The sequence below is a fragment of the Eucalyptus grandis genome, chromosome 5 (assembly GCF_016545825.1).
Source record: "Eucalyptus grandis isolate ANBG69807.140 chromosome 5, ASM1654582v1, whole genome shotgun sequence".
Classification (NCBI taxonomy): domain Eukaryota; kingdom Viridiplantae; phylum Streptophyta; class Magnoliopsida; order Myrtales; family Myrtaceae; genus Eucalyptus; species Eucalyptus grandis.
In genome coordinates this window covers 35,522,146-35,534,458 of record NC_052616.1, presented here as the reverse complement: position 1 = coordinate 35,534,458, position 12,313 = coordinate 35,522,146, and the positions used below count along the sequence as shown (strand labels likewise).

At 38.2% G+C, this 12,313-nt stretch overlaps 2 protein-coding genes and 1 pseudogene across 5 annotated transcripts in view; all 3 read right to left on the bottom strand.

Moving 5' to 3' along the window:
* The window catches only part of LOC108959688 (pentatricopeptide repeat-containing protein At5g46460, mitochondrial-like), a 91,082-nt gene extending 81,801 nt beyond the window's left edge, over positions 1–9,281 (bottom strand). The window contains exons 1-2 of the transcript XR_005551382.1: positions 9,263–9,281; positions 7,897–7,934 (exon numbers count right to left, since the gene is read on the bottom strand). The gene's annotated coding sequence lies outside the window, so the exon portion shown is untranslated. The remainder of the gene's footprint in view (positions 1–7,896; positions 7,935–9,262) is intronic.
* LOC104431396 (tRNA-specific adenosine deaminase TAD2-like) overlaps positions 1–12,313 on the bottom strand; it is a 59,351-nt gene that overhangs the window by 46,444 nt on the left and 594 nt on the right. For 2 of the 4 annotated variants that reach the window (XM_039313008.1, XM_039313011.1), the window contains exons 2-8: positions 9,263–9,542; positions 7,897–7,934; positions 7,706–7,772; positions 6,560–6,719; positions 6,375–6,471; positions 5,131–5,234; positions 3,753–3,850 (exon numbers count right to left, since the gene is read on the bottom strand). In XM_039313008.1, the coding sequence (XP_039168942.1) occupies positions 3,813–3,850; positions 5,131–5,234; positions 6,375–6,471; positions 6,560–6,719; positions 7,706–7,772; positions 7,897–7,934; positions 9,263–9,340 (582 nt within the window). In that variant the 5' untranslated portion in view covers positions 9,341–9,542 and the 3' untranslated portion in view covers positions 3,753–3,812. Of the gene's footprint in view, positions 1–2,691; positions 2,951–3,752; positions 3,851–5,130; positions 5,235–6,374; positions 6,472–6,559; positions 6,720–7,705; positions 7,773–7,896; positions 7,935–9,262; positions 9,543–11,169; positions 11,309–12,313 lie in introns of those variants that run through there. The other 2 variants (XM_039313010.1, XM_039313009.1) reach the window with 2 other exon arrangements.
* On the bottom strand, positions 386–1,615 carry LOC104446994 (annotated as a pseudogene).

The following is a 12,313-nucleotide window of genomic DNA, read 5'->3' as shown; positions in this document are numbered from 1 at the left end:
ACTCAAAGGGTGGGATTTATCCCCGGAAATAAATAAATGATTTTGCCCCTTTATAATAACCCAACTTCTACCTAGTTGCTTCACAATCCCTTTATCCCTCATAGTCACTCTTAATCGTGAGACATCACCCCATCTATTAGCAAAAGCATAGAAGTTGGATAGTAAAACATAAGCAGCACTACAATGTGGTTCTAGGTCAAGAATATAGTTTGCAGCTCATTCTGCCAAATCTAGGTTAGAATGCATCCTGCAAGAACTAAGCAAAGTGAGCCACAATATAGAGTTAGTTTTAAGGGGCATGTTTCTTACAAAATCCTCTGCTTCGTCTAGCTTCCCATATCATCCTAGCACATCCACCATACATGCATGATGCTCGTGCTTCAGTTCAATACAAGCATCTCCCCTTTTGTAACATCCCAGAATGACTACAAGAAGAAAGCAATCCCGTGAGTGTGATCTCATCAGGTTGTACCAGTCCACGTATCATTTGGCTAAACAACTCCATAGCCCACATCCCTCGGCCATGTTGTGCACACCCACAGATAGTGGCATTCCAGGTGACAATGTTCTTCTCCCTGAGTCTTTTGAACACTTCAACAGCATCATCAACGGCTCCACACTTATTATACATGACTACAAGAGAATTGCCAACAAATACATCGCTTCCCAATTGCAGCTTTACAGTTGATGCATGGACCTCCTTACCTCGATCTAGAGACTCTAAACTACAGCAAGAATTTAAAGCGCTTACAAAAGAAGATTGATTAGGAAGAACACTTGTTCTCATCATGTCACTGAACACCTTCAGGCCATCTTCATGCCTACTATTCAAGCCATAACCAGTTAGAAGAGCCGTACATATGACCACATTCCTATGCACTGCTTCATTGAAGACTTGGGTTGCTTTCTCAATCCACTTGCAGTTTGCGTAGAACGTGACAAGAGAAGCACATACAAATATGCTAAGGCAGAATCCTGAATTGAAAACGTGACCATGAATCTGCACACCAAGAGACAAAGACAATGCATTTGCACAGGCACTCAATGCACACGTCAAAGTACTCGGATTGGGCACAACACCAGACTTGAACATTCTCTCAAATACAATTAAAGCTTCTTCACTCTTACGGTTTTGGTCAAGCCCACCAATCATTGAAGTCCATGAAATCACATTCCAAGATGGCATTTGCTCAAACAATTTCACAGCATCGTCCACCCTCGTATTCTCACAATACCCATGAAGCATCGCATTCGACGCAGCAAGATCTCTTATGGGCATCTATCTGAAAAATACCCCAGCCCGCTCAACCTGTCCAAATCGAAAGAACCCATCTATCATCGTCGTCAACAAAACAACACGTGGTTCGGGCATTTCATCAAAAAGCTCTTCCGCCGTCATCAAGTCCCCGCAGTCTAGGCAGCCTTTGATCATCATGTTCCAGCAAATTGCATCTCTCACGGGCATTTCATAGAACAGTTACGGGGCGTCATCAAGGCGGCTAGTTCGCACACGACCCTCAATCATCTTCGTGAACGAACGAACATCTGGGCATTGAAATACGTAGGTTTTCGTTCCTAAGGTGTCCGAAGACTGCGGGACCGTCACAGGTCGCATGACTCGCACGTCTAAAGAAGCGCTTGGAGAGTTGGGTGCAGGTTTCGGATGAACCAAGCCATGAAGAAGGGAATAAATGTGTGCAGGATGGCGCCAAATCTCGTCATGACGACAAGCTCCTCTGCTCCTATTGTAAAAATTGTAAAAACTATTGGATGATCAAAGGCTGATATAACAAAGGCATTTGATTCGGTGAATTGAGATTTTCTGCTGACGTTTTGAGGAGAGTTTTATTTTTTAGTTCTTTGTTTCTCAAAAATGTAAAGGTTGGAACATAAAAACGGGATAGGAGGAAAAGTGGTGGTTCTAATTTTGGAAAACATGAGATTGAAGTGCTTTGGATATTTTTAAGGGGAAAGAGCTTTCCCTAACGCATTTGTAAATATAGGTTTATAATAGGATGAGACAAAAATTTATTTTAGATATGGAAAAATGAAATTATATTACTAAATGAATTTCTATTATAAACTTGTTTCCGAAAACAGAAAATAGATCCGTTCAGAAATAGAATAATTATCATCCCGAATATACTTAAACAATTGGTGGATGACTTTGTGATATTCTTAGGGGTGTTAAGCAATCATTTGTTGGACATCTTCAATAATCCCATACATTTTACAGCATCTCTAGATCGAAACTGAATCCTGAAAAAATAGAGTTGTTCTTGGTTTTTCATATGAGGATGGATACAATTCAGAGAGTTGCTTCAATTTAGTGGTTTTAAAAGTGGAAAACCGTCTATAAAGTTTCGAGGTCGACTCCAACTGATCGAGTTTGTTATTATTTATAGCTGGATAAACTCTTATTGTCAAATTTTTGCTATGTCAGACATGAAATGCTCAGCATTTGTGTAGAGGGTCGGAGAATACTTATGGGGCCGATGTTGCTTGGAAAGAGTTTCGATTGCCTAGGATTGGAGTCTCGTCTCTTGGAACGTAACATGTACACTCAAGAGGATATGGTATTGGTGAGGCACGGCACAGCCCCACATGCTTAGGCCTGTGGCTGGACACTAGCCCATTAGGTCGCCGACCGTTAGAGATCACGCATGATACAGACTAGAACTAAGAAGCTTAGACACATCAATAGCATGCCTAGAATTACCTCGAAAGCTTATTGAAAAAATTACAGAATAGGTTGATGACAAAATTAACATAAAAAAAGTGATGCCTACACAGGGATTTGCTACAAATTATCTTACAATATGATAATCAGGTTAAAGCATAAAATGGACTTGTGATCACAGCTGCAACCGTCAGTAAACACATGAACATCAGGGCAAAGACTGATCCGGACATGCATCGAGCTTTCTTTATCAGGTCCCTTAATGAAATCCTGTAATTGGAAAAGCAGTAAACGGCACATGCATTGTCAGTCAGAGTGCAGTAAATCATTTGAAGACACTGGGATTCTAGATGTTTAAATACATCCGCATACCATAAATGGAATGCTAATCCTCGTAAATACTACTCGCAGGGATCTCTCTACTTAAAGAGCTGTCCGAACACACTATGATTATGCAACTTTTTAAGATCTTGAGACAACATAATAACCATTAACTGTTGCTGAGATCACACACAAAACAGCAGAGAATCTTATTATGCCAGAATCTGCACCAATGATCTCACATCCAGATTTGCACTATACATGTAGAATATAAAGAGTCACCAAACTATAGTTTAATAGTTATTTTCCGATGAGTTCACCTTAAGAATGGGACCTACCTTGAACTGCAAGTTTGACTTTAGGTTATAGTCAAAGATGAACTGACAGGATTTAAGAACAATGAACAAAATAACCAGAACAAACCAAGAATCAGGAAGAAGAGCAAGGATGTTGTCTAACTTCATCTTTAAAACCTTACTAGTGCCTCATTTCATTGACAAACACCATACAAGGGAATTTACAGCTGAAGAAATACTCAAAAGTCGCATGAGCATCATATCATACCGCCACAGCAAGCAACATTGCCACAGTGCCCTAATCCGTGCCATTCCATTGCTAACAGGCTATAATACAGAAAGGCCACACCATGCAGTTCACTAGTTATATGCACAAGTAACCGATAATCATTCCATCTCTACATGATGTACTTGATGTTCAGAAAAGCAAGGAATCATAAGTTCAAAGGTCTTACCTAGTAGTGCAAAGGCATGAGAAGATTCAACGGGAAGAATCAATGCACGGAGATCTAATTTTAAGCCTGAGTAACCCGTGACCTGTGAGGCTTTGGAGCTGAAAATCAAATATTAACATTCAGCATACATATATATAAACAAATCATAGATACCACAATGTCATAAATTAAAAATGAACGGGAAAGGAGGGTAACAAATGAGGAGAAATAATACTTCATGTAACAAGGTTCAACAAAACAAAGAAAAGACATGAACCAACTAGATTTTATCATTGCAAAGAAAAATTATTTAACCATATTTTCTGTATGTAATGAGTTTCCAAAGCGTGATAATTATTGCAGAGGCATGAAGACGTTATGGTCCAATCAGTCTCTTGAAATATTTGCAACTGAAGAGCAGAAATTGGATAAATGCTCCACAAGAACCATATATGCATAGTAATTCAAGATAGGGATCAAGTAAGAAGATATTTCTCTCTAACAAGTCCAACCGATGGATTATCAACTATTGAGATACTGCACTTCGTCTTTTTCCTTAACCAAGGACATGACATCCCATTTTTCAAATGGCAATCTGGCTAGGTCTACCAAGTCTAGAGGGAAGCTACATGTGATAGCAGGGAATCTGAAAATTAGCCCAAAAAAAGAAAAACTGGGTATCTGCAACTCTAGCTTTTGTTTACTGGACCAATTCTACACCTTCATAGCAATCATTATAGGGCTGAACACCACCCCACTCAGACAACTGTACTCAGTGTCAGTCTGGATAAGTGTATGCACCATGTCAAAATGAGCACTCTTAAGCACCTTATCCTTGATGGAGAAAACTTTTGAATGGGTTCTCATCCAACCAATGACCCACTAGTTCTATGGTTGCAACTTCACTAGCCCTTAGTCATCACAAAACATTCCATTGGGCCAGCTTGAGAGAGAGAGAGAGAGTTGTTCAGCAAGATCTGCAATCACCGAAAGCCCCAGCTACGGTACTTTCTATAGCTGGTTGAGAGAATTGATTGAAAGGTAGAAATAAAAAGAGGCTTCCTGAATTCTTCCTAACCATTATGGAAGGAGATCAGTGCTAGGAAGACCGCCATATTAGGCTCTAAAAGAAAAAAAATTCCGGAAGGGTCCTTCAAGGAGATATTGCCAGCAAGCACAATGCTTAACTTCATTGATTGATAAAGAAAACTTTGGTTAAAAGTAGAATTTCTCTATTATGCTCATAGAAGCCTCTTAAAATGTATATTTAACTATGGGTCTACTGAAAATGAACTAACATTTCCCTTAAGTTATCTAATGTAAATAGGTGCAAACTGCAGTATAATAACATTTTTTCAAACAGAATTTCAACTGGTTAAAATGGCAGATCACAAATTACCATTAGGGTTTCCTTGTTCATAAAAATCTCGCAGAAGAGAAACGGCTTCTGATGCCATTATTCCTCCACAACATTTGAAACCCTTTGATCCACAAGTCCCAATGCTGCAAAAGAAAAAAGTTGGAAAACATTTTATAAATCAGGCAGATGCATCACAGAATGCTTTTGACTCTATCAAACGAAACATAATCATAAATTTCAAGCTCCAAAATTATGATACTTTGTGTTTTTTTTTCCCTCCCTTAACTTCTTGTTTAGATGCATCCTTGGTACATCTCTTGCTTCTTCCCCTAGTACTTGAGCTTGCTCTTTCAAAACTAACACTTTGAAAGAAAAAAATGTCCATATCTAGATTAGCTACTTCATGTACTGCTCAAATCACAATGAAAAAGATCCTGTTTTCACTGCGTTTTAACTTTTATGTCAACAAAGTCGGAGTAAAAAGTTGATGAGCTCAGAACAAGCTTAGGAAACATGAAATGTTAGCTCATTACAGCATCAGACAGACGAAAAATCATGCAGGAAACACAAACCATACCCCACAATTTAGCAGGCACATGCTCTCATGTATGCAAGAAGAGACAATTGCAACTATTAGACAAGAAAAGAGATTTCTTAATCAAGTACGTTGCCCATGGCATATCAGAAAGAATAAATTTTCTCATAGTTAGAGTATCATACTTCCTTCAAGATACTGTATTTCTCGATTTAAACATGATAGCATTAAAATACATCAAAGAATCTCACTGTAGTGAAAAAAAATCAGGAAGAAGAAATGAAGAAACAAGGGGGGAGAGGGAAAAGGAAAAAATAAACTAACGTTAGCTTAACTTGTAGCACTCCCCAGAACTGTAAACATTTTAAGGGCAAATAAAGAATATGAAAATGTCTAAGAAGTCACAAAGAATTTAAGAAAAAGGAACAAAGCGGAAAAAGGAAAGAATATATATAAACTTGACTCCTTGATGTTTCCAGAAACACCACCTTCTTCCATTTAGATGAAGGAAAGAATAGAAAATATGGAAAATTAGTTCCATAAACCTCCATTTATTTTAATGGTTATGTGTTACAATACTCGATGCGCAACAGCTTACGGAATCACTATGAACCCACACCCATCAGTTTTCAACATAAGGAATCAGACACCTCCAGTAAGCTTTAATTGTCAATTGTCATACGTCACAATTTCAAAGTAAAGCTATGTAGATACAACACCAACGACAAAAACAAGTTCAGAAACTGACCTAATGCCTGCCTCAGAGCTACTTGAATGCAACGACAGTATTGAGCCACAGCCTCCAAATTTATCATTTGCACAGCCATAGTATACTTCCTTTATACCTAAAAAGGGTAACAGTCATCCAATCATTTATAAATAAACAAATTTTAGCAGAGTTCAATTTTATTTCAATATGATCAACAGATATACCAATGATTGATAATGCCGCTGCACACATTATGCATGGTTCACATGTCACATAAAGGGAGCATGCTGAAAACTTCTCCGCAACTTCTGCAGCTGTAAATCCAGTCCTCTGCCACTGTATAATAAGAACATCAAGAGCTTCCATCTCTGCATGTCTTGTTGCCTATGAAAGCGAAAGGAGAAAAACAAAGCAAGCATATCAAACTTAGGAGCTTTGTCAGAGAGACAGTTGCTCATAGTGTAGTTTCAACATAAATTTTGGAAATGCATTTCATGAGAAATATGTTTTCTCCATCAAGTTAACTGATTAAGAATATATATAAGATTGATCAAGGCATACATTAAGTCAACAAGTTTTGCTCACTTGAAGTTACTGAGAATCTCCCAAAGAAAAAGGGGGTTTTTATTGGATCAGCCACCTCCACCACTTCTAACAGTATTTTTAAATATACCCCTCTAGCAAAATGCCTTTGTTTTTTTATTAAGCTCCACAAGATGTTAACAGGGCCATAAATTTTTCACATCAACTATCCACAAAATCATCTAAGTAATGTATTGTCACCTCATGACTATAAATGATTAAAGAAATATACTATTAGATAAGAGATGATCTCTACCAGAAACCAGGCTTAAACTAGTTGTGTAAACAGCCATTGTATGAAGAACTCTGCCCATGGAGCAGAATTTTATATCTTAAAAGGCAATACAATGGTCACAATGCATTTTTAGACCACATAAGTATAACAAAAGTCTAGCTACATATGGCTTTAGAGAACAATGTTAGGAACTTCACAAAAGCAGATAAAGACCGTTATATGGTTACAGACACAGCACAATGGCAAACGAAAAACATAAAACATTGTGCATAATAAAGCAAGATTATTGTTATTGTTAGTCGCAGCCATATTTTATGAAGAGTAATGGGAACAAAAGCCCTTACAGCCAAATTATGCATGGAAAATTCAAATTATTAACAGATTTGACGAGATATATTATTTTATTATCTAATAAATACCTATTAAGGGAGAAACATAAAATGATTGACAATAAACTACAAGTGGATAATTCAAGTGTATCAATTTGGAACAATAACAAAGTGCCGTTGGACAAAATCTATATAAGGGGGTGGAGAAGCATTGATAAACATACATTCCGTGTCTCATTAGTCCGGTTTCTTCCTGCCGCAATAACGTTCCCATCCTCAACAATCACACAGCTGTTTAGTCAAAGAGTCCAATCTGAAATCATTCACTAATTAAGACTGAAAAACTAATCATTTTAATTAGAGAATAAAGTAACATATATGAACTGCACCTGGTTACTAAAAACCAGTATCTTACCCAACTGGAACTTCAAGGCTGTCCAACGCAAGCTTTGCCTTATATAAGAAAAGAAATAGATCTTGTTACTTGTTCAGAGAAAAAATATGAGAATAAGAGTCAAAATTCTCTCATGCACGCATGCGTGCAAAAAGGCCAATTCAAGAGGAAATCCGCATCACATTGCCAGAAGTAAAAATATTTCAGTATCATTATGCAGCTACCAATGAAACAAATGCATGTCTAATAGTTATATGATCCAGATGTTGCAGGTCCTATATAATATAATGGTTACCAACTTCCAAGAGATGATCATCACCACATGGTCATCCTGTAATACAGATGCAAATCCCACCTAACAGTTAAACAGACATGGCTCTAACAACAGCACACCAAAAATAAGAACCAATTTGAGAAACTACATGTTGCTCATTCCAGTGTGTCCTATCATGGGTACCTTGGAGGCTTTTCTTTCATTAATGAGGTTTCACTCAAACATTCAAGAAGCTTCCTGGAGTTTTAGCTTCTGGGTCATTTTCCATTACAAATGTTATGGCATATATGGATAAAGAGAGATCCCTAAAACTGTTGTGAAGCCCTCGTAAATCAGAATTGACAATCAGCTTCTTGTGATTTTGTCTCTATTCCACTGAATAACTTATGTAAACTCTGTGTTTCTCGTGATTTTTTCATTTTCCATATCCACACCATTGGGCCAAAGAAAATAACCTCCTAACCAGTTATCCATCGGTACAACTGATGTTCACATTATTCTCGCTCCAAGTAAAATTGGTTTTAAATTCTCCCAAGGTGCTAAAGTCAAATGGTGGTAAAAGGACTAAATGTCAAGCAACACTTCCTGGTCAGCTCCTTCATTCCTCTCTGGTTTTGCCTCTTCAAGTGCCTCATGAAACCTAACACAGAGTCCTATCCCAATGGTCAAAGCCTCCAACAATTCAACTGTCCTGGCAAACCGATCACCCACTGCATATCTTTATGATAGGTACATACTACACATTCACAAGATGCCTCAAAAGCACCTAAACCCATCCATCCCTCCCTCCCAACCTACAGCACCTGGATCTGCCTTGCTTGTTTTTCCTTTAAACCTAGACTTTCACCTACTTCTTTCAATAAATTGCCACCTATGAAAAGAAAGAAAGAAAACCTATACTTCTAGGGATTGTCGCTGATTTTGCAGCATGTAATGTTGATACCAATGGATGCCCTACCAAGCATCCAGAAACACTTCTTCAACATCTCTTGTCCAAATTCAACTATACATTCTTCAAGTTCCCATGGAATTATAGCACCAAACGAATCGGACTCAAACTTCAGCTCAAGTATTACATCAACTCAATACAATTCAGCTGTGCCAGGCAGTTACCTGATCTATAGCAAGCTGCATAAAACCCAGGATCTCAGGAGAGAATCGTTCACTTGAAGCTATGTTATCAGTTTCCATGGCTTCAGTTGGTGGCAGTGGTCCGTTGCCTCCACTCACCGGTCTCCGTCACCTTCAGTTTGCTAGGCTGTTCTAGGAAGTTCTTCTATTCGTCGACTCCTTTGGCAGGTGGCAATCTTCCACTCATCAAAGCTCACTAGAGTTGGATGAAAGGCAAGCAATCGTGATATTGAAAGTGGCGTCGATGGAGTTCAAAGTTTGCCTATGGTGAAGGAAAGGAAGGAGCTTAGAACTTATGAAAGAAAGAAGGTGGAGAGAAAGAATTAAAAAAAAAAAGAAAATAAATATATAGAAGAAAGAATTTCAGAAATTTATTTTAGTTCTATTTATTTTAGGATATATAGTTAACCATGGTTAAGGGGAATTAGTGAAAAAAGAAAAAAAGGTTCAAGGGGATGCACGCGCGCATAATTAGGTGGTTATGCATACATGCAAATGAGTAATTATTTATAAAATATGTGGTCCTTAATGAACAATTATGTTTCTACTATGATGAAAGGGCACTTTGGAAAGACGAAACTCAATTTTGACTATGGCTCTATTTGTTTGAAGGAAAATATTTTACCAAAAAACTTCTTTTTCCATTTTTTAGTGTTTGGTGTCGGAAAATAAGCTGCTCAAAGAAAAATGACTTCAGTTGACCAGAAAATACCAAGTTTAAAAATAAGGAAAACGACTTCCTAAATTTAAAGGTGGAAGTCATTTTCCAAAAAAACATGGAGCACTATCCGTACCCAAGTGTTTTAACAGATGACCAGGTAAAAATGGATTTTTGGACTATACGCACTCGAGTGAGCATGCTCATTCACTAGGAGGCCACAGAATTCTCCAGATAAAACTAGCATAAACTGCTCAAATGGGAAAATCGTGTTTCCATGTGATTCGCAGCCTGATATAGAGTCTCAGTTGATGCACCAACCTAGCAGTACGTCAACGCACGCCAATGCAAAATTCGATCATGGACTCAGAGGTCCACAGCCTGACAAGCCCTCTTACTAACTGAGTCCAGAGCAGGAATAAAGCAGGACAATTGCAGGTACAGAATCTATAATTCTGTGCTTGTTTAAGGTCCTCTCTACATCATCTCTAATTCACTGTTGTCATCTGTAGTATACATTCGCAAAAGATGCTTATCCAGTGAGATATCCGATGCACTTTTCTCTGGGCAATTTTAATGAGCACCTGGCGGGCTGATTGTAGCAACCACTGTGATTACACATACCCTCCAAGATCTAGCCATCTCCCATTGAACCAATCCCACAAAACAAATCGAAATGCCCTTAACATCCTAAAATCAAAATCCCAGAATCAGAGTAAATTTCTCTGTCAGTCTGTAGTTTGGGAAAAAAAAAGAGCGGCAGCTAAGCGCAGGGAATGATCACTATGTAAAAGGGCCTGAGAAGCTTAGACATTTATGGGATCCCCAAGATCAAAAATGACAAACAACAAGAAGAACGACAAATTTACCCAAAAAAAAGGTCCTTTCTACATCATATCTAATATACTGCTGTCATCACTAGCATATATTCGCAAAAGATGCTTATCCAGTGAGATGTTCAACACAATTTTCTCTGGGAAATTTTAACGAGCACTTGGCGTGCTAATCATAGCAACCTCTACAATTACACATACCCTTCCAATTTTAGCCATCTCCCATAGAACTAATCCCACAAAAACAAATCGAAACGCCCCCAACATCCGAAAATCAAAATCCCAGAATCAGGGTAAATTTCTCTATTGATCCATTGTTTAGAAAAAAAGTGGCAGCTAAATCACAGTAAAGACTATCATATAAAAGGGCCTAGGAAGCTTAACATTTATGGGCTCACCAAGATCAGAATGACAAAGAACGACGAAGGAGATCCAACTCATCAAGGACCGCTAGCGACAAAAGAGAGAAGGAAGATGCTACTTGCAGCGCTCGATTCTGTGAAGCAGAGTAATGGCACGGCACAGAGGAGAGTCGCACTGTCAAAAAGAAAAGTTTTACTTCAAAGGCAATGCAATTTTCTCGATATTCTGCATGGCCAACTTTTATGCGGCGATCAGACTAGGGCTGTCAATGGGTCAGGTGAGGTCGGGTTTTGACGTTATCCAACCCGACCCGAATCATAAGGCAATGTGTTCCAACCTGAATCGACCCGACCCGAAAAGCATAATATCCAAAGCAATAATTGGGGTCAGGTTGGTTCGGGTTTCAGGTTTACGCTTTTTTTCTATTTTCTTTTTCCCCTTCTCGCCTTTTCTTTATCGTCGAACAAATTTCCCATTGGGTTCCTCTGCTAGTTTTAAGAGATCAACTCAACCAAATTTTGAAGCATCACAATACTACATAGCATGCCTAGGAACTAGATTTATTTGTTAATTATCTATAAGCACATACTGTCAACAATTTATTAAAAAAACAAAAAATAGAAGAATCATTCCAAATTTCCTTTCTAACACTGAAATCATCCCTTATTCAGCTCCATCTGGAAAAGGTTAAGCTTATTTACTGACACACTTCCATAGTAAAATGAGACCCAGAGGTCAAACAAGATGAGATTCAAATTCAACTGTGAAAGTGATCACTGGGTAACTTTTGAGCTTGAAATTCAGCTCTGCTTCCATGATGTTTTCGAACATTCTTTCAAATTAGAAGTACATATACAGCAAACAAGATCCAAAGCTTTTCTTGCCATGAGCCCTTCGTTCCACAATTGACATTTGGCACTAGTCCCACAATTTTATCATTCTATTTCCATTATCTGCAAATGTTGCCTATTCAAAGTTGGGATAGAATAACCCTTTTGAAGCATCAGGATCACACTTTTTTAAAAGCGTACAACAACATTGACAGCAAATGCATGCACTTTCAACAAAGTTCAGACAGTATCATAAGTTCTCCTCTTTCCAAAAGACCCCATTGTGGAATGTACGACTTCTCTAACCAAATCAAGACCCCTGTTCTGATTGGTTTTTTCGCAGAGGAAA